This window comes from Scyliorhinus torazame, chromosome 4, assembly GCF_047496885.1.
Source record: "Scyliorhinus torazame isolate Kashiwa2021f chromosome 4, sScyTor2.1, whole genome shotgun sequence".
Taxonomy (NCBI): Eukaryota; Metazoa; Chordata; class Chondrichthyes; order Carcharhiniformes; family Scyliorhinidae; genus Scyliorhinus; species Scyliorhinus torazame.
This window is the reverse complement of record NC_092710.1, coordinates 139,764,182-139,785,639: the sequence shown is the minus strand read 5'-3', so window position 1 is coordinate 139,785,639 and position 21,458 is coordinate 139,764,182. Positions and strand designations below refer to the sequence as shown.

General features: G+C 45.5%; 1 protein-coding gene across 1 annotated transcript in view; it reads right to left on the bottom strand.

Annotated features, from left to right (window-relative positions):
• Positions 1–21,458, bottom strand: part of sntg2 (syntrophin, gamma 2) — a 523,724-nt gene that overhangs the window by 153,606 nt on the left and 348,660 nt on the right. The window contains exons 10-12 of the mRNA XM_072500541.1: positions 19,416–19,545; positions 15,212–15,250; positions 11,006–11,122 (exon numbers count right to left, since the gene is read on the bottom strand). Coding sequence (XP_072356642.1) covers positions 11,006–11,122; positions 15,212–15,250; positions 19,416–19,545 — 286 coding nt within the window. The remainder of the gene's footprint in view (positions 1–11,005; positions 11,123–15,211; positions 15,251–19,415; positions 19,546–21,458) is intronic.

Below are 21,458 nucleotides of genomic sequence, written 5' to 3'. Positions count from 1 at the left end.
ACCCTCTGTCTTCTATGACCAAGCCAGTTCCGTATCCATCTTGCCAGCTCACCTTTGACCCCATGTGACTTCATCTTTTGTAGCAGTCTGCCATGAGGCTTTTTCAAAGGCCTTACTGAAGTCCATGTAGACAACATCCACTGCCCTTCCTTCATCAATCATTTTCGTAATTTCCTCAAAAAACTAGATTGTTAGTGAGACATGACCTACCCTTCACAAAACTATGCAGTCTAGCGTGAATAAGTCCATTTGTTTTCAAGTCTGAGTAAATCCTGTCCCTAAAAATCTTTTCCAATAATTTTCCTACCACTGACGTAAGGCTCAACAACCTATAATTTCCTGGATTATCCTTCCTCCCCTTCATAAACAAAGAACAACTTTGGCTATTCTCCAGTCCTCTGGGACCTCACCTGTAGCCAATGAGGATACAAAGATTTCTGTCAAGGCTCCAGTAATTTCCTCCCTTGCCCCCCCTTGAAGTGTTGGGTACTCTGCTACACAGACGAATCAACACGGTTGCGAATGGTACAACGCAGTTTTATTTCAAACATCTATTTACACTGGTAAACTGTTTACTGAGGTTCAATCATGACCTTTGATTCTGTGGACCTATTCCTAATTCTATCTTGTATTGGCAATCAGCACAAGGTGGATGTCTGAATGGCTTGTAATGAGCTCTGTGCCCTGAGCCGTCACCTGCTCGAGTGCTCAGGAAGTGTCGTGTTCCCTGTTTTGTACTGTGTATGCTCTTGCCTGTGATTGGCAGTCGTGTTGTGTGTGTTGATTGGTCCGCTGATCTGTCCATCAGTATGTATGTGCTATGATGTTTACCTGAATATCATGACATCCTTTTTTTACAAGAACATGTGCCTACGTGGTCATAAATAGAGATGTGTACTGAGTGTAGCTAAATGTGTGTGTGTGTGCAATATTTACAGCATGTACATGGGGCTAAACTATATACAAGGGGTGATGTTGAGTGCGGCATAACAACGAGGTTGTACCATAAACAAAGAACGGGGAAACGTTGAACAACAAAACAAATTCCTGTAACGATAAGAACAGAAACATATTAACACAGTGGTAGTATGAGTTCAATGTACAAGCAGTCTCATAAATCCAGTCTAGTAGGTGGGCGACGAATTCGGGTTGACCGCCTCAAGGGTAGGTCTGGAACCACCGGCTGAGGAATGGGCCTGGCCACGGGCGACGACAGAAGGGGCATGGTGGCAGGCAGCTCCACGAAGTCGATATCAGGAACAACAGGAGGGCGCGGTGTCGGTGTAAGTTCCCGTAGCGAGCGTGGAAGTAGGCGAAGAGCCCGGCGATTGGGCCTACGAATGGATCCATCAGGCATGCGAACCAGGAACGAGTGATACGGTTGCATGACATCACCTCGTCTGCAGTCATTCGTGCATGTAAAGAAACATTTGCTCGACACGGCATCCCGCTCACGATTATGTCGGACAATGGCCCCTGCTTCGCCAGCCAGGAATGGTCCAACTTTGCCAGGCGGTACAATTTTGCCCATGTGACATCCAGTCCCCTGTACCCCCAATCCAACGGCAAAGCGGAAAAGGGAGTACATAAAGTCAAATGGCTCCTCTGCAAGGCTGCCGATGCTGGGTCCGATTTCCACCTTGCCTTGCTGGCCTATCGCTCCGCCCCGCTGTCCACTGGCCTGTCACCAGCCCAGTTACTCATGGGTCGTACCCTGAGGACGACAGTGACGTCCATACATGTCCCAGACCTCGACAACATTCCGGTTCTTCGCCGGATGCAGCTGTCTCGTGCACAGCACAATGCGGCTCATGACTCCCGTGCAGCTGATCTCCCTGCTCTGGCTCCAGATGACAACATCTGCGTCCATCATCCGGATGGGGGATGGTCTGCGACCGCTGTTGTCCTTCGGCAGGTGGCCCCCCGCTTATTCCTGGTTCGTCTACCGGATGGCTCTATTCTGCGCCGCAATCGACGGGCCCTTCGTCTCGTTCCACGCTCGCCAGGTGATCCTCAACTGTCGCCTCGCCCTCCTGCTGACCCTGCCACGGACTATGCAGAGCTCCCTGTCACTCTGCCTCCCCCTGACTCTGACGCAGTCCAGCCCGCTCTCGACCCACCCTTGAGGCGGTCAACCAGAATTCGTCGCCCACCTCAGAGACTTAATTTATGAACTTTGCGGACTTATAGACTCTCTGAATTGTTTCGTTGCTTTGTTTGATCATTTCCCTGGTTTGTATATAGTGTTGATCTCGTTATTCTCGTTGCATACTGCTTCTCTGCACCAGGCACCTTCCCATGTAAATAGCTTGGTTCTCATGTACATAGTCCTGTAAATATGTCTTTGCACCCCACACGTAGTTAGAAACATTTTCACCATACATTATTTATTGCCACACACATACATTCTTTTATAAAAAGGGAGATGTCATGATATACATCAGTATATCATGGTGCAGATACACACACACTGATGGACACACAGCGAGACCAATCAACACACACAACACCGCAGCCAATCACCAGTTAGAGCACACTCACTCTAAAGACAGGGGGCATCAGAGTTCCCGCTCATTCGGGATGCAGCCTCCTACAAGGACAGAGCTTACAGCTTACAGCACAGGACCTCACCATGTGCTGAGTGCATAGACTGGTTCGGACAGGCATAGGTCTTTAGTTTAATCTAACATCGTGTTAACCCACAGTGAAAGTGTGTTCAACAGTTTCTAACTTAATAAAATAGTGTTGCACTATTTTAAGTGTTGGTGGCCTGTATGTGTTCCACTGATCAAGAACACCCAACACATCACATGCATTGTAGGCACACCCACAATGCTGTTGGGGTGGAAGTTCCAGAATTTTGACCCAGTGACAGTGACGGAACCGTGACATATTTAAAAGTCAGAATGGTGAGTGACTTGGATGGGAATTTCCAGGTGGTGGTGTTCCCATGTGTCTGCTGCACTTGTTCTTCTTGATAGTAGGGGTCGTGGGTTTGGAATGTACTGTCTAATGAGCCTCGGTGAGCTTCTGCAGTTCATCTTGTAGATGGTCTCTACTGCTGCCACTGTGCGTTGGTAATGGATGGGGGAATGTTTGTGGAAGGGCTGCCAATCAAGCAGGCTGCTTTGTCCTGGAAGCTTTTTGAGTGTTGTTGGAGCTGCATTCCTCCAGGAAAGTGGAGGCTTTTCCATTACATTTCTGACTTGTGCCTTGTAGGTTGTGGAAAGGCTTTGGCAAACCAGGTCCCTCAACTCCTCATCCACCTCGCTGGGGGCTGCCAGCCAGGCTCTGCCAAGACTCCTGACTTACCTCAAATCTGGCTGCATTTAGCTCCTCTTCTTCTGCCTGTCGTTCCAGCAGTGGCCATTGATTGAACCTGGTGTTGTTGGGACTGCAGTTTCTGACAATCGGATGGCCCGCAGCTGTCTAAAGCGGGACTTCCTCCTCCCAGATGGGGGCGGAAATTTTCTCCTTACCCAATTAACACCCACTAAGAATTAAGTGACTGTGGGGAAGTCACTATTGGGGGTGGTTGTCTTCCCCATTAATTCTACAGGAAACCCTGCCATCCAAAACATCCTGCCCCAGGAGACAATCTTCACATGAGTGCCCCTATTGTGTGCAGGGAGTAAAGGGTAATTAACAGATATGTCATATTTTTGAATGTGAATTTATGGAAGAAAGGTTTTCCTAATTTTACTATCCACGGGGGAAACAAATGAAATCTTTGTCATTCGGCTTAGAAAAGGTTGTAAGATGGTAATAGTTTATTCATTACCTCATGCCATTGTATTGCCCAAATGGTGAAATCAATACAAAATCCATTATTTTTGGATCATTAAAACATTCGTTGTAATCAGTGAATAATTTATATATTTTGTGACTAGTTAATGTCAGTGTATTGTTTAGGTGGTTTGAAATATTTCTGTTCATGGTTTAAATATAATAACTGAATAATAAATTCAAGTTTCGAGCTCAACATTAATACATATTGCAAATGCATCCTTTCATTTTGCTGATATGGTTCAAAAATGCCCTACAAATCTCTGGACAATTTTTGATATATTGGTTATTTTTTTAACAGTAGCAAATTGTACTATTAATCACTTAACTGGCTCATACCAATTTGCTGATACACTGCCTTAATACAGAGGCCACCTGATTTATTTTAAATGAGAAATTATCCACCTAAATGGAAGCATATAATACCACATGCTAAATACATGAGCTTGATTGGAAATTACATCCAATCATGTATTAGTTCAATTGGCTCAATTTGGAATGCATATATTGATCCCCACATATTAACATCACATTTTGTAAAGAGAATCTTCCGTGCATCTATCAATATGTGTCGAGTTGAATTGTATCAACAGTTGAAGACATTGGAAACCAATTGCATTCAGATAATGTTACAAGGTTCTGCCCAGCTGTAGACTGGCCTTTCTAATATTTTTAATTTTCCATTTTCTGTATGAAAGTATTAATTTGATCCCACGGATACAGGACTGGTGCATGGTGATGGTAGGGTGTGGGGGCGGGGGGTGACTTTAAATTACATGGAAGGTAGAAAACGCTTACCTGGGTTACTGCTCTTTGCCTATCAAGTCCACCAGGCTTCCTACCTGACAATGCCTCACAATTGATTTGATCCCATGCTGGCACTGACATACCTGCCGTTAAGACATTTGGTGCCTTTAAAAGCTGTTGGTCAATTAGAGGGCCAGCAGCTCTTTAGTCCCAGCAAGGCCACTGCTGGTACTGCAGGAAGAGAAATTTGCTGGAGAGCCCCAGAAGCCTGGTAAATAGGGCAGTCTTGCCAGGGTCAGTCAGGCAGTCTGGTGGATGAAGGTAGGGTGAGTCTTCCTGCTGGAGCGGCCCTTTCCACCAGCTCAGGTGCCTGAACAGGATGGTCAACCCCCAGCTATCAGGGCTTACCGGGCAGCTTGTCCACAGGGCATGCACCGCCCCCTCATTGTTGAATGAAGGATTGATTGGAATCTGTAAGTGATTCTTAATTAGCCCCTTAAGGGCTTTAATTAGCCAAGGGTGCAGGTCAACTTCACCCTTCCCCACCCCTGACCTAATTGGGGGGCCTGGTGTGTGTGGGGGTGCAGGAATTGGGGAGGCAACGGGCTCTCAATCCCACGACTTCCCAATAGTGGTCAACTCTGCTTCCCAACCCACTTGCAGATTGTTGATTGTTTCAGAAAGACTGGAAAGTTGGGCTCATTAATTCTGTTGCCGTTGCGATGATTAAGATAGACTGAAAGCTGTGGTTCAAATGATAAATCAGACGTGGAAATAATTTATAATACAGATTTTTGTATCACTAGAACTGTGGACACAACTGCTTTTGAAATTGAAATTTTTATTCATAGTCCATTGATGAACCTCAATACATACCTCAATACAACCTCAAAACTGCCCCACTCTGCAGTTCTCTAATTGCCAATAAGACCATAAGACATAGGAGCGGAAGTAAGGCCATTCGGCCCATCGAGTCCACTCCACCATTCAATCATGGCTGATTTCAACTCCATTTACCCGCTCTCTCTCCATAGCCCTTAATTCCTCGAGAAATCAAGAATTTATCAACTTCTGTCTTAAAGACACTCAACGTCCCGGCCTCCACCACCCTCTGTGGCAATGAATTCCACAGACCCACCACTCTCTGGCTGAAGAAATTTCTCCTCATCTCTGTTCTAAAGTGACTCCCTTTTATTCTAAAGTTGTGCCCCCGGGTCCTAGTCTCCCCTGCTAATGGAAACAACTTCCCTACATCCACCCTATCTAAGCCATTCATTATCTTGTAAGTTTCTATTAGATCTCCCCTCAACCTCCTAAACTCCAATGAATATAATCTCAGGATCCTCAGACGTTCATCGTATGTTAGGCCTACCATTCCTGGGATCATCCGTGTGAATCTCCACTGGACCCGCTCCAGTGCCAGTATGTCCTTCCTGAGGTGTGGGGCCCAAAATTGCTCACAGTATTCTAAATGGGGCCTAACTAATGCTTTATAAAGCTTCAGAAGTACATCCCTGCTTTTATATTCCAAGCCTCTTGAGATGAATGACAACATTGCATTTGCTTTCTTAATTACGGACTCAACCTGCAAGTTTACCTTTAGGGAATCCTGGACTAGGACTCCCAAGTCCCTTTGCACGTCAGAATTATGAATTTTGTCACCGTTTAGAAAATAGTCCATGCCTCTATTCTTTTTTCCAAAGTGCAAGACCTCGCACTTGCCCACGTTGAATTTCATCAGCCATTTCTTGGACCACTCTCCTAAACTGTCTAATTCTTTCTGCAGCCTCCCCACCTCCTCCATACTACCTGCCCCTCCCCCTATCTTTGTACCATCGGCAAACTTAGCCAGAATGCCCCCAGTCCCGTCATCTAGATCGTTAATATATAAAGAGAACAGCTGTGGCTCCAACACTGAACCCTGCGGGACACCACTCGCCACCGGTTGCCATTCCGAAAAAGAACCTGTTATCCCAACTCTCTGCCTTTTGCCTGACAGCCAATCGTCAATCCATGTTAGTACCTTGCCTCGAATACCATGGGCCCTTATTTTACTCAGCAGTCTCCCGTGAGGCACCTTATCAAAGGCCTTTTGGAAGTCAAGATAGATAACATCCATTGGCTCTTCTTGGTCTAACCTATTTGTATCTCTTCAAAGAACTCTAACAGGTTTGTCAGGCACTACCTCCCCTTCCTAAATCCATGCTGACTTGTCCTAATCCGACCCTGCACTTCCAAGAATTTAGAAATCTCATCCTTAACAATGGATTCTAGAATCTTGGCAACAACCGAGGTTCGGCTAATTGGCCTATAATTTTCCATCTTTTTCCTTGTACCCTTCTTGAACAGGGGGTTACAACAGCGATTTTCCAATCCTCTGGGACTTTCCCTGACTCCAGTGACTTTTGAAAGATCATAACTAACGCCTCCACTATTTCTTCAGCTATCTCCTTTAGAACTCTAGGATGTAGCCCATCTGGGCCCGGAGATTTATCAATTTTTAGACCTCTTAGTTTCTCTAGCACTTTCTCCTTTGTGATGGTGACCATATTCAACTCTGCCCCCTGACTCTCCGGAATTGTTGGGATATTACTCATGTCTTCTACTGTGAAGACTGACGCAAAGTACTTATTCAGTTCCTCAGCTATTTCCTTGTCTCCCATCACTAGATTACCAGCGTCATTTTGGAGCGGCCCAATGTCAACTTTTGCCTCCCGTTTGTTTTTAATGTATTTAAAGAAACTTTTACTATCATTCCTAATGTTACTGGCTAGCCTACCTTCATATTTGATCCTCTCTTTCCTTATTTCTCTCTTTGTTATCCTCTGTGTGTTTTTGTAGCCTTCCCAATCTTCTGACTTCCCACTACTCTTTGCCACATTTTGGCTTTCTCTTTTGCTTTGATGCATTCCCTAACTTCCTTTGTCAGCCATGGCTGCCTAATCCCCCCTCTGATAACCTTTCTTTTCTTTGGGATGAACCTCTGTACTGTGTCCTCAATTATTCCCAGAAACTCCTGCCATTGTTGTTCTACTGTCTTTCCCACTAGGCTCTGCTCCCAGTCGATTTTCGTCGGTTCCTCCCTCATGCCCCTGTAGTTACCTTTATTTAACTGTAACACCTTTACATCTGATTCTACCTTCTTTCTTTCAAATTGGAGATTGAATTCTACCATATTATGATCACTGCCTCCTAAGTGCTCCCTTACTTTAAGATCTTTAATCAAGTCTGGCTCATTACATAACACTAAGTCCAGAATGTCCTGTTCCCTCGTGGGCTCCATCACAAGCTGTTCCAAAAATTTCTCCTGTAAACATTCAATGAATTCCCTTTCCTTGGGTCCACTGGCAGCATTATTTACCCAGTCCACCTGCATATTGAAGTCCCCCATGATCACTGTGACCTTGCCTTTCTGACATGCACTTTCTATTTTGTGGTGCATTTTGTGCCCCCGGTCCTGACCACTGTTAGGAGGCCTGTACATAACTCCCATTATGGTTTTTTTGCCTTTGTGGTTCCTCAACTCTACCCACACAGACTCCACATCATCTGACCCTATGTCGTTTAGTGCTATTGATTTAATTAATTAATTAAAATTTTTTTTTTTTCCACCAATATATGGTGGAAATCTGCAGAATTAATTTTTGCCAGAATAGCGGAACCAGTTTTCAATTCAGGAACAAAATGAACTCATTTGCAAGATTGGGCATGGCTCCTTAACTCATCCACAGCGTTAGCAACTTGCCTCCAGGCAGCTGGACCAATCAGGAAGGGCAGGCAGGATGATGGGTCCATATTGCCAAAGTAATTCTAATTTAATGGATTACAAGGGATCACCAAGACTTGTGTTTTTGAAGCTTCAGCAACCAGAGGAATGGAGAGGAGGACTGGGAAAGTGGCTTCCTGGTTTTCTCACTCTCACCCTGAGACTCTATTAATGGATTTGAGTTGCTGCAGTGAAGGATGCTCTCCCAAGGACAAGAGGAAGTGGACAGTCTTTCCAACCAAGCAGGTGTGGAGTAAGTGACTGAGGAAGCCAGCAGCAGTGGTGTGCTTCCTCCAGCCTGAAGACAGAGCACCAAGCAGATCCTGGGCCTCAGGAGGACATGACAGCAGAGTGGCATAACAATTTCATCACACTCTGACTTGACCAGCATTCCTCAGTTCAACACACCTGGTAGCTTCACTTATTACTCTCTCTCCAGAAACCCCACATCCCCATCTGAACAGACAATACACATACTCACTCTTAGACTATTGCCCTCCCGCACCCATGTTTCGCCATCACCCTCCACATATTTGTCTATCCCTCTCATTGTTATGTGAGAGTACCTTTAAGAAATGGGTGTTTAAGAAATGTACCTTTAAGAAATGGGTGTTTATCAGTGATGTCAAGAGTGTGGGTGGAGCTGGGCTGTCTGTCAGCTTTTTACTTTCGTTTTAGGCTGTTTGCTGCAGGGTGTGTTTTAGTTTCATTTTCAGTGTTGGAGCTGGAGCCAGACAGAGCAGGTGTACTGTTGATCTCTGCCATGAAAAGACTATCTCTAGGTCATTTGGTGAATTCAGAATTATAAATGTTTTCAGTAGTGAATGTAAACCTGATGTGCTTCTGTTAAAAGGTGTTTCTTCTGTCTTCTGGATGTTGTTTGGGAAATTATTAAGGATTACTTAGTGTTGTATTCTTTGGCGGTTGTATTTGAATTGATGGTTGCTAAGATGTTCACTGTATGTTTTAAAAAAGTTAACTTGAGTTCATAGAATAAACATTGTTTTGCTTTAAAAAAATACTTTTCCATTTCTGCTGTGCCACACCTGTAGAGTGGGCCATGTGCTCCCCATACCACAATCTATTAAAAGTTGTGGGTCAGGTAAACTCCATGCTACACTTTGGGGTTCTCTAAATCCTGGCCCATAACATCCATAAAAGTCATTACAAACTCTCATACCTCTCTGTTTCCTCTCATTACTGGAGAAGAAAGGTGGGGGGAGGAGGGGTCCGGCCCACTGGAGATCGTTGAACTTCTTACGGCACTGGATGCCAGTCCTCCTGGTCGCGCTCCCCGAGCTGACGGCCACTGCCACTTGCTTCCAGAGAGTACTTGCTGCCCTGTGCCTAACCTTACACGACCCTCAGGGGAAAAGGGCATCCCGAATGGCCTTGACCATGTCCAGTAATCTGTCCAGGCCTGCACCCCCCCAAATCTTGGGGCTGGTCTTCTGGGAGGCATGGCTGTGAGCTTAGTGGGGTTGACTGTGCAGGAGTTTTCCCTTGTTAGCGGGGGGACTGGCGAGTGCGATCTCCACGAATCAGCCGGCGGTATAAACCCTGTGGGGCCTTGTTTAATGGACCAATTAACATTTTATTGCAGTGACGGCTTCGCCGGGCGTAGCGCGAGAAGTCCTTGGCAGTTCCTGCTCGCTACCATACTTAAAAACATTTTGGTTAAATCGCGCCGCTCATTTCAGATTTCCAGGAACCACCAAGAAATGTACATAATTCCCTGCTCAAATAAATACCTCAATAGGACATCATAATTTTTGACGCTCTGCAAATTCTTTCTGAAAATGTGTTTTGGTTATTGGGAACTGAAGTGTTGAAGTAGCAGTCAAAGTATTTTATACAAATGCATGAGTTATTAATATTGCATCATACAATCCAAAAGCAAATGTGGTTCAGAACAAACATCGATGGCTATACATTAATAATCAGCTGGCGACAAAGTTAAATTTGGAACAAAGTTACAACCTACCGTGTCATCAGGAGATAAAGAATTTGCATTAATGTTGCACCTTTCAAAATTGAGGCACTTTTGAAAATGCTTATCATGGAGAGAAACATGGCCGCCAATGTGTGCTCAGTCAGGTTCCACAAATAGAAATGGGATAAGTTGCCAGATGAACCTGATTTTATGCATTTTGGTTGAAGTAGGACACCAGGAGAATTTCCCTCCTTCAAAATGATGCGAGGAATATTTTAAAATCCATTTAAGGCAATTTAAGATCTAGTCCAAAATGGCACCTCTGTCATTGCAACACACTCTCGGTGTTATACTGGAATGTCAACCCAAACTGTGCGCTCAGTGGATCTTGAGGTCACAATCAGAGATGAGAGTGTTATGACTGAGCCAAGGCTGACACAAATGAGATGGAACTGGATGAGAATAGTGCAAAAAATTTTACACATTTGCTTTTAAATGATTTGATATTCTACTGCACAGCTTAAAACGGAGGCTGTGTAACCACTGCTTGGCAAATTAAGGCTAAGGGCCAGCTCACATGCTGTCCTTTTAAATGCCTGGAAGTTAAGCTTGGAGCATTTGGAAACATGGTGAGAAAGGTGATTTTATCAGGAGCATCTACACACTTGACGTAATTTTGATCTTCGTGCCAAAGTTAAGCTAATTGTTTTAACTTAAGCCTCAGAGTAAAATATGATAAATCTGTACAACATTAAAGAGTTTCTGTCCCTTACCGGCGGAGCATTGAAAACGTGAAGCGATGAACCCTTCAGTCCCAGAAACTTGAACTTGTAAAGCTGATTGGAATCAGATCCTAGTAGCTTCTCACTCACCCATCCCATGTGAATTATCTGCAGAGGAAAACCTTAGAAAATTGAAAAGTCAATCCTCAACATCAAAACACTGTATATTTTTTATGATTCTTGCACACAAAGCCATTAATTTTGCAATGAAACCTTCAAGGACTCTGTGCCATGCACGTGATGTCTAAATCAGCCAGAAAAGTGCTGAACTAGACTGTCAAGGAATTAACTCGTAAAGGTGCTCTGTGGAATCATGAGGATTTGATTCCAATTTAAAGTGATAGCCTCCATTGCTGTAATGGCACAACAAGGATAGGCCAAGCAAGTCCAAAATATTCATCAGTGTTGGCAGTTTACTTCTACAGCATTGTAGTTTCAATATCACCTCACTTTTAATTTTGTACCTTGTGCATGACACCAGCAATTTTAGGGTGTTTTAGAAGCTCCAATCAGAACAGCAACAAAGACCTGCAGCCTGATGTAGCTCTTGCTATTTTAAGGTACAGACACAAACATGACCAAATAAATTTGTTGATATATCACCCCCATTCAACACTATAGACTGAGGGTTCTAACTGGTGATTTCACACAGTACTTACTTACACTTAAAATAAATAACTCAAACATGTCCCTTTAAAATTGTGCGCACTTCTTTGACTCTGTACACTGGAGAAGTAAGTTTCGATGAGAACCTTCGGTCAAAATGTTTCTAATTTTTATCAACTGAAAGTAGTAACCTCAAGGGTTTCTTGATTTTACAAAGTGCTGCACCATTCTTGTTGGAACAATGAGTCTGCCATTCAAGTTGTTTCCTCTGCGAGGTTTGCAGCAGTAACCATACTGGCCTGACAGATTGTGCAGGGACACTAGAAACAACACTATAGGCTGGGGTTATGGATTGTCGGGACTTTAGTATTGTTTTCCTGGGTTGAACAATATCGAAGTAGCTTAATGGGCTGTCTATGATGGAGTTATTCTGGATGTAATTTGTCAAGTGATGTAGCAAGAGTGTTCCCACAGAGGGAAGATCTGACTCTCCACCGGTTAGAAAACTGATACTTAATGCATTCTGCTGGCTATTATTTTCTCCTCTGGACAGCAGTACTTTGAATTAGAATTGCATTTTCCAGAGCTACTTTCATCCTAAAAAGGTTTTCAGCAGAACTCAATTTCAATTGCATCCAGTTCTGTGCTCATACGGAGAACGTTGTTTGTAATTTCTAGAACAGTGGTTCCCAACCAGGGACCGCTGGTGATCCGTGAAAGTACTGCTGGTCATTCATGGAAAACAATTTATGTGTAGCTCATATGGATAAATAGATTTTATATTATTATTTGCAATATAATTTACGTCACAAACATCCTTCTGTAATATAATCCGCAATGTATTATTGAGTGTGTATCACAGGTAATTAGAGGAAGCAGCTGTGTCTTTAATACCTGTTTATATATAGGTTTGACTCCCCTCAACTGTCGGCTATGGAAAAAAGGATGTTTAAATCGGCTTGCATACGTTGTGGTCCGCCAAAGCCTTTGACGATGACCTATGGTCCGCATATAGGAAAAGGTTGGGAACCGCTGTTCTCGAAGATTGAAGATCAGCACGGTAACACAGTGGTTAGCACAGTTGCTTCACAGCTCCAGGGTCCCAGGTTTGATTCCCGGCTGGGTCACTATCTGTGCGGAGTCTGCACGTTCTCCCTGTGTCTGCGTGAGTTTCCTCCGGTTTCCTCCCACAGTCCAAAGGTATGTGGGTTAGGTGGATTGACCATGCTAAATTGCGCTGAGTTTCCAAAAAATGTTAAGTGGGGGTTACTGGGTTATGGGGATAGGATAGATACGTGGGCTTCAGTAGGGTGCTCTTTGTAAGGGCCGGTGCAGACTCGATGGGCCGAACGGCCTCCTTCCGCACTGTAAATTCTGTCATGTGAGAGTAGCTTTAAGAAGTGGGTGTTTACAAAATGTACCTTTAAGCAATGGGTGTTTATCAGTGATGTCAGAGTGTGGGTGGAGTTGGGCTGTCTGTCAGCTTTTTACTTTCATTTTAGGCTGTTTGCTGCAGTGTGTGTTTTCGTTTAGTTTTCAGTGTTGGAGCTGAAGTCAGGCAGAGCAGGTGTACTGTTGATCTCTCTGCCATTAAAAGACTATCTTTTGATCATCTGGTGAATTCAGAATTATAAACCTGATGTGCTTCTGTTAAAAGGTGTTTCTTCTGTCTTCTGGATGTTGTTTGGGAAGTTATTAAGGATTACTTAGTTTTGCATTCTTTGGGGGTTGTATTTGAATTGATGGTTGCTAAGATGTTCACTGTATGTTTTAAAAAGGTTAACTTGAGTTCATAGAATAAACATTGTTTTGCTTTGAAAAATACTTTTCCATTTCTACTGTACCACACCTGTAGAGTGGGCCGTGTGCTCCCCATACCACAATCTATTAAAAATTGTGGGCCAGGTGAATTACATGATACACTTTGGGGTTCTCTAAACCCTGGCCCATAACAATTCTATGATTCTATGATTCTATGATTTTATTCGTTTAATAAATGCCTGGGTAATGGAACTGCAAGTTATAAAAAATGCATAGGCACAGAGGATGAGATAGTTTATGGGATTTGATGGAACCTGTGCCTCAAGGACCATGAAGACGCTATCTATGAAATGTAACTGGTTAACTGATACACATAGAAGTATCTGATTGGCACTTGGGAGTTCTCTTAAATTATATAAGAACCCAAGAAACATCCACGATTTTATCTCCTTGGAAATGTTTTGACGCCTTTCTCATGAATATAAATTGAGTGGAGCGTGTGGAAAGAACAGGCTTGATGGGTCAAATGTCCTTTTCTTGGTCTACATTTTCCATATAATATTCTGAACATTCTTTACCCCTCGGATTCTACAAAAGGATGACAGGCTTCAAATAGGTCACATCATCACTATTTGAAACTGATCTCATTCTCTGAGTTTGAAGGGTAGCAGAATTTTCCAAGTCATTACCCTTGGATCTCTGACTCGCAACTAAGTGGAACACAGCAGTAATAACAATAGGAAGACATGTAGGCCAGGGCTGAATGCTCTACTTGACAGCTAGCCTTGGGCAAGTTGCATTTGGGGAGCCAAAAAGAAGTCAAGTGACAACTTTCTATTGATATTGCTGTTTTTACCTCCATCGTCACTTCTTTATCCCATCCTTCATCTCTGCTATATCTTTGTAGTTTACTGTCGTTATTTCATTATTGCTTCTGTATGCAAGCGTCCATTTATAAAATAATATTTATTTCTTCTGCTATTTTTTTCACTTAAAAGAAACTTCTGTACAATAACTGAGTTTAAAATAAAGACACTTTCCCCCACTGGTATCAACCTCAATTTTGAATTAATTTACCTATTTCTATAAGGACATATGTATTCCTTATGACAATTTCTGCAATGAGCAAATAATAATCTAGACAGTGTACCTTGCTGGTTTGAATCTATTTAGCTCCTAAAGAACTGCTGTAGGTGTTAAAGTCAGTGCAGGGATGGTAACAGATTTGTTCACATTGACTATAATAGACTCCATTGGATGGGAAAATTTGGATCCATTCCTCCCACTCAAATTAGAACATAAACATGCGTAGCCATAAATTCATACTCTAAATCTTGCTATCAAGTGACATACAGTTAGCATTTTAGACTTAAAAAAAATAAAACATACTAAATATCTGAGATGTTGACTTATGGGATATACTGCTTTCAATAAATTTCTGATTTTGAATTCTTTTTTCATTAAATTATTACTGGAAGTCTTTCTCTAGTAAACAGTTGCTGCTTCCCAATAAAGTAACAGCAAAAATAGAAACTTCCAACTTCTCTATCTCAAGAATGACTGAAGTCCAAATACTTTAAACAGGGCCTATTATTTAACAATACATATATTATGCAGTAAATCCCTTTTAAATTTGATAACTGGACATTTTTAACCTATCCATCTTTGAGTTCCAGTTGCACAGTAGTGTACAATTGCACAGCTCTTGTTATCAAACAGCAACTCAACATCCTTTTCACTCTTTAAATTTTGGTGGAGAACACATTTGTTTAAATGAAAGCACGTTTTTATTACTCATATACTTTTTGCTCCGAAAGAGAGATATCCTACCTGATCATTTGGAGAACAGCATTTATTGGCCATTTTCATCTGCATGGTTAAAACAATATATAGAATTAAAATAATTTATTCAAATATTCACATTTATCCACCCTTTGGGGTTTAATTTTTGACCATTTGGAAAAGTATGCAAATCTTGAAATTGCCACCTTATCACGCAAATGCTTAAGATGCTCCTATTAAGTTCCTCTCTCCATTATTTGAAAAGCGTTCAGTTTATGTTCAATGATTTAAAATCTCAGGTAAATCAACCCAGGAGTGTACTAAAGCATTACAGTAAAATCACAAACAGTCATTTTGTTTTCACTTTTAGCTGTCGTGAAAACATGCTTGACACCGAATAATAATTTTCTTTTTAATCACTGGCTGGAAACCCAAATTAAACGTTCAAAAACAGAGACCATTTAAAAATCTAGCAAGACCATTTCCTAAATCAGTCACCAGGTACACCAGACCCAACAGACGGATCTGCCCCACTAGACTAAACGCACAGCAGACAATGGATTTCAAGACTGCAGTGTTCATCTACCTCATAGCCTTTTTTAATATAAGGACTTAATATCAGTGGGTGTTCCCTGTCTATCCAGCACAGTTTGCATTCCATATAAGCTCATTTGTTTGCATTAATGGAAGAAAAAAATGAAAAAGCAAATAAACACATAAATAGATAACAAAAAGAAAGAAAAATACTAGGTAAACAACAAACAAACATATGGGGCTGGATTCACCGCACTCGACGCCGAAATCGCGGCCGGCGTAGTTCCGGAGAATCCATTTTCCCGGGCGGAAATGGGACCGGCGCCGGTTCCCTGATTCTGCGGGCCCCAAAAAGCGGTGTACTCACAGAGTCCACCGCGCCGCCTAAGACCTATCTTGGCCATTGCCAGAGGTCCGCTCCGCCATTCTCCACCCCCTGACTGGCCAAGGTCCCGACGGCGTGGATCTAATGTGGTCCAGCCAGTCGGGATACTCGCGTGGCGGCTGCGGACTCAGTCCGCGGACGCCCTGGTCGGGGGCGGGCTGATCGGAGGGCAGGTGCCTTATAGGCGGCCAGGAAATGTTTGTGCGAGGGGACAGGGTCAGGCGCGCGGCTGATCAGAGGCTTTATTTTTAGGGTCCAGCTCCGCGATTCGAGTCCTTCATGGAGCACAGCGCGGCCGCTGGAGGCCACCGACGTGCGCATGCGCGGCCGCTGTGCGCATGTGCAGCCTCCGACCCGGTAGTGTGGGGGCACGTATCTGCAGCCCCGTCCTGCCAACCCCCTGCAGGGCCAGGAACATGTGGCCCTTTCACGCCAGTTTTTCTGGAGGAACTTCGCAGATTGTCGCCGTGAGCATGCTCGGTCACGGACTCGGCAATTCTCCGGCCATTATTTTATGTGTGTTTTATGTGCCGCGGCTGCTAGCCCCTCACCCGTCGGAGGGTCGGTGCTGGGGCCTCGGTGATTTTTGCATCGTAGAACTAGACACTTGGAGAATCTAGCCCTAAGTGTTGATGCGGGGACTGAATCGGTGAACTTCTACGATAATTAAATTGGAGCCGGACCCGGAGCAATTCATGATCCTTTAATGGGCTAGCATCGGTGCCACGTGGAACTCGATCAATTTCAATGAAAAACGGTGTCCGATTCGACGGGGTTTTGATTACCACTCGAGAGGCTGACAAGCTGCAGCCACATATTAGCACTCCAATCCCCACACACACTCATCCCAGCCAGGAAGATGGCAGCACGGAGAGCGGCAACCCAATTTGCGGATGCAGAGTTCGAGACCCTGCTGGACACCGTGGAGGAGAGGCGCATCACATTTTTCCCCAGGGTGGGAAGGAAGCTGCCATCCATCACTGTACACCGGGCCTTGGTGCAGGTGGCAGAGGCCATGAGCGTCATGGGCCTCACCGCTAGGATCGGACAGCAGTGCTGGAAGAAGTTGAATGACTTCCTCAGGATGGTCAGTGTAAGTAGGCAGCACCGTGCTCCTGGCACCAACCCCTGTCACAAACATCTGTAACACTCCCCCCTTCATCCAGAGGGTGACGGAACCACACCCGCCGGCAGTCTGCTTGCATGCCACCCTGCACCACATGCCAGCTGTACCAGGGCCACCTGGTCATTGCAGTGGCGCTCCAGAGCTTAGCCCAGTCACAACAGCTTATGGCTGAGAGCAGTGATGACACAGCCTGGGCACTGGCTGACCTGATCCACTCCCAGAAGGATGTGGCACAGTCTCTGTGGCCATGAATATTGAGACCCATGTTGAGACGAGAAAGGGCCTGCCGGACTGGCAGCGCTAGGTGGTAGGGGAGCCCCAGGAGTTCACTCTGGTCACACACCCCTCCCATGGAGAAGCCCGCGGCTATCGGGCACCCCGAGGGAGGAGGAGGTGATGGGGCCCTTCCTGGTGACTCCCGCAGAGCAGTGCTGCAATACCACAGTGCTTCAGACTCTCCTCCTCCTTTCTCTGGCGTATCCGATGGCAGTGGGTAGAAAAGGGTGGCACCACTCCACCTGAGACACCCGGGCAGCTGCTGGGCCCATCCAGGCCCGGACACCCCAGAGGATGGCTGCCAAGAGGGACCCAGGTCACAGGGCAGGACTCGCAGCAGGCTGCCTCCACCCCTGGTATACCGCATTGGAATCCACCTAGATGTAGCGTTAGGGCCCATAAGGCCAGAAAGGTTAAGTTGCCAAGGGGCAGCACACAGGATGGAATTAGGGGCGAGGGCAGAAATTGTTACAGAGATGCTTAACTGTTATGTTCAAAATATATACCTGTGCACAAAAGTTCCAACCTTCCTCGATGCTCTGTCAGAAGGGTGTGGGGGATAGTCTCTGTTGGTTACAGAGAGTGCGGGGTGGGGGGGGGGAGAAGATGGGCAGACAGTGGAGCTGGGCACGGGCCGGGGTCACCAGGTGGTACACGGCACATCGCACTGGTATCCCATACCTTCTCCTCCCTCTCAACACCAACCCCCCACCATCCTCCCCTTCCCTCTCAACCTCAACAACCCCCCGCCAAACCCACCACCCCACACCCCATTCCTCACCACCACCACCCCAAGGACTTGGGGGACTGTGTGATGGAATGGGCAGTTCGTAAGCCGGGATCACCCAGGTGGATGATGGAAAGTGCTACCATGGGCAGGGGACAGATGTTGTCAAACGATGCTGGCCAGAAGAGCTCATCACAGAGCGAGTCGCCATCATCTTCCATCTCATGGACCAGACCCGGTGTTACTGCCAACCCAGGTCCCATACCTCACAGTGAGGCAGGTCAGATTCACGGAGTGCGCTGTGGAGCAGGGTGGCGCTGTGGTGGTGGTAGTCATGGGAGTGGGTTGTGGCGGGGGATGGAATGTTCGTACCGGGACCCCTAGTGGGTGTACGTGGAGGTAATTGGAGCATCCTGTGTGCACCGGCCCTGGCGCACATGTTATGGGGCCTCCTATACCTGCCTGCACTTCATGCCCTGCCCATCCTGGCCATCCTCTGCATCATCCTCATTGGAGAAGGCCTAGCATTCATCCCCTCCTCCAGCATGTCGTCCCTCTGCTGTGTGATGTTGTGGAAGATGCAGCAGGCCACTAAGATGTGGGAGACCCTCCTAGCGTATACTGAAGAGCCCCTCCAGAGCAGTCCAGGCACCTGAGCCGTATCTTCAGGATGCCGATGCACCATTCGATCATGCCCGTGGTCGCTGGATGGGGGTCATTGTAGGAGGTCTCTGCATCGGTCTGTGGCCTTCGGATAGGCATCATCAATCACGGCCACAGCGGATAATCCCTGTCATGCAAGAGCCAATAGTGACCTGTTGCGTCCTCCACAACATCGCACAGCAGAGGGACGACGTGCTGGTGGAGGGGATGAACGTCAGGCCTTGTTCGATGAGGATGATGTAGAGCATGGCCAGGAACGCATTGATGGTATTGTCAAGGCACTAGAGCATGGCATCGTCAGGCACCCGGCTCCGGCCACAACTTTCGGCTCATGTACGATTCTCTGCCCAATCGCATATTGTCGCTGGATGGAGATTCCCGCCCAATACTTTTCTCCAATGATTGAAACTGGAATGCCGAGAGGCATGTTTATTGCAGTTTGTTCAGGCCAGAAGATAAGAGAGCTACTTCATATCGTAGATATATATCCACATCATTATTTTAATTGAATATATATTCTATTTAGAGCTAAAATACTTACATTTTGCAGGGTCAAATCGTTAATGTTGGTTGATATTGACCGCAACCAGTCGGCGCTCTCTTGGGCAGTGTAGAACTGAAAGATGCCAGTGCTTACTCCATCCAGTGCCACAACCTCAAAAGTGTTTGGCCTAAAGCAAGAGGAGAAAAATCTCTAAAAGTATTCATCAGATTAATATAAAATATAAAGCAGCACCTCCACAAAACGGTATTATCAGAAGGGATCTGAAACTAAAATGTTAATGTTTATATCATAACAATTATTTGCAATGGCACTGGAAAGTTTACACAAGATCAATTATTTTGTAGGGAGGTGGTGGTGCAATGGTGCTGTCAATGGACTAATGGTCCAGAGGCCCAAGGTAATGCTCTAGGCCCAGGCTTCCATTCCCACCACAGCAGGTAGAATTTCAATTCAATAAAAAATATGTGGAGTGAAAAGTCTACTGGTGACCATGAAATCATTGCCAATTGTCATAAGAACCCATCTAGTTCACTAATGCCCCCATGGGTTGGCGCGGGCCAACCCGCGCATGCACGGGTGACGCCAGTTATGCGGCGCCGGCCGCGTCATGTATGCGGCGCCGCCTTTATGTGGCGACAAGGCCTGTCGCGTGTAAATGACGCGGCTCCGCTCCTAGCCCATTATCGGGCCCTGAATCGGTCGGGTTAGGGGCAGAAGGAAATCTGTTGTCCTTACCTGGTCTGGCCTACATATGACTCCCAGACCCACAGCAATGTGGTTGACTCTTAAATGCCCTGTTAAGGATGGGCAATAAATGTTGGTCTCGGGCTACACCCCATAAATGAATTGAAAAAATTACTTCCTGTTTATTCAAAATCGTGACAAGAAAATCCAAATGCTTTCACCCAATATAGCCATTTGTGGAGTGGTCACTGTTGTAATGTAAATACGACAGCTAAATCATACACAGTAAATACTGACAAACAGCAATTAAATAAACAACTAGATAACAATTGTACGGTGGCAATGTGGGAAAAAACGTGGACCAGGGAACTGGGGGAGTTCCCCTGTTCGTTTTCAAGTCATACTGTGGCTTTTATTTACATTCAGCTGAGAGGGCACCTCTGACAGAGTAGTGGTTCCTTAAGTGCTAGCTTCACTTGTTTGCTAAAGTCCCTGGTGTAGGATTTGAATCCAAATATCTCTGCCTCACAGGCAAGATTTGTGCAACTGAGTCACAGTTGAGTTAATGTTTCACTATCTTGTTGCCAACACGAGATGAATCAACTCCTCACTTCAGGAAAGTTTTCAGAAGATTCTTTTGACCTACTTTATTGTGTAAAACTGAAGTTTAAGATTTTGCCCTTTCATCTCAATGATCCATCTGGGTAATCTTGACAATAAGCCCTCAACATTGTCTTTAATGTCTGATGCCACCTTTCTAACGCTCCCTGCGATTCTGGATGGTAAGCAGTTGATTTAAATTGTTTTATTCCTAAGCTATCCATAACTTCTTTGAATAACCTCGAGGTAAAATCTGATTGTATTTCTGTGGGCAGTCCATATCTAGTTAAAAAATGTAAGTAACTCCCCCACAATCTTTTTGGCTGTAATATTATGTACTGGAATGGCCTCTGGAAACCTAGTAGACACATCCATTATAGTCAAAAGATATTGGGCAGGATTATCCACTCTCGCGCCGATCGCCTGGGTCGCCGAATTTTCCCACGACGCCGGTCCGACGCCCTCCCGTGATTCTCCCAAGTGGCGAGAACGGCCCCGCCGAGTTCCCCGCGGCGCAGGCCGGAGAATCGCCCGAGACACCCAAAATGGCGATCCTCCGGCACCCCTGCCATTCTCAAGCCCGGATGGGCCGAGTGGCCAGGCCAAAACCGCGGGTTCCCCCGGCGCCGTCCACACCTGGTCGCTGCCGGCGGGAACACCGCGGGAACGCTGGGGGGGGTGGCCTGCGGGAGGGGGGGGGGGGGATCCCGCACCGGGGGGGGGGGAGCTCAAATGGGGTCAGGTCCGTGATCTGTGCCCACCGATCGGCGGGCCGTCCTCTCTGAAGGAGGACCT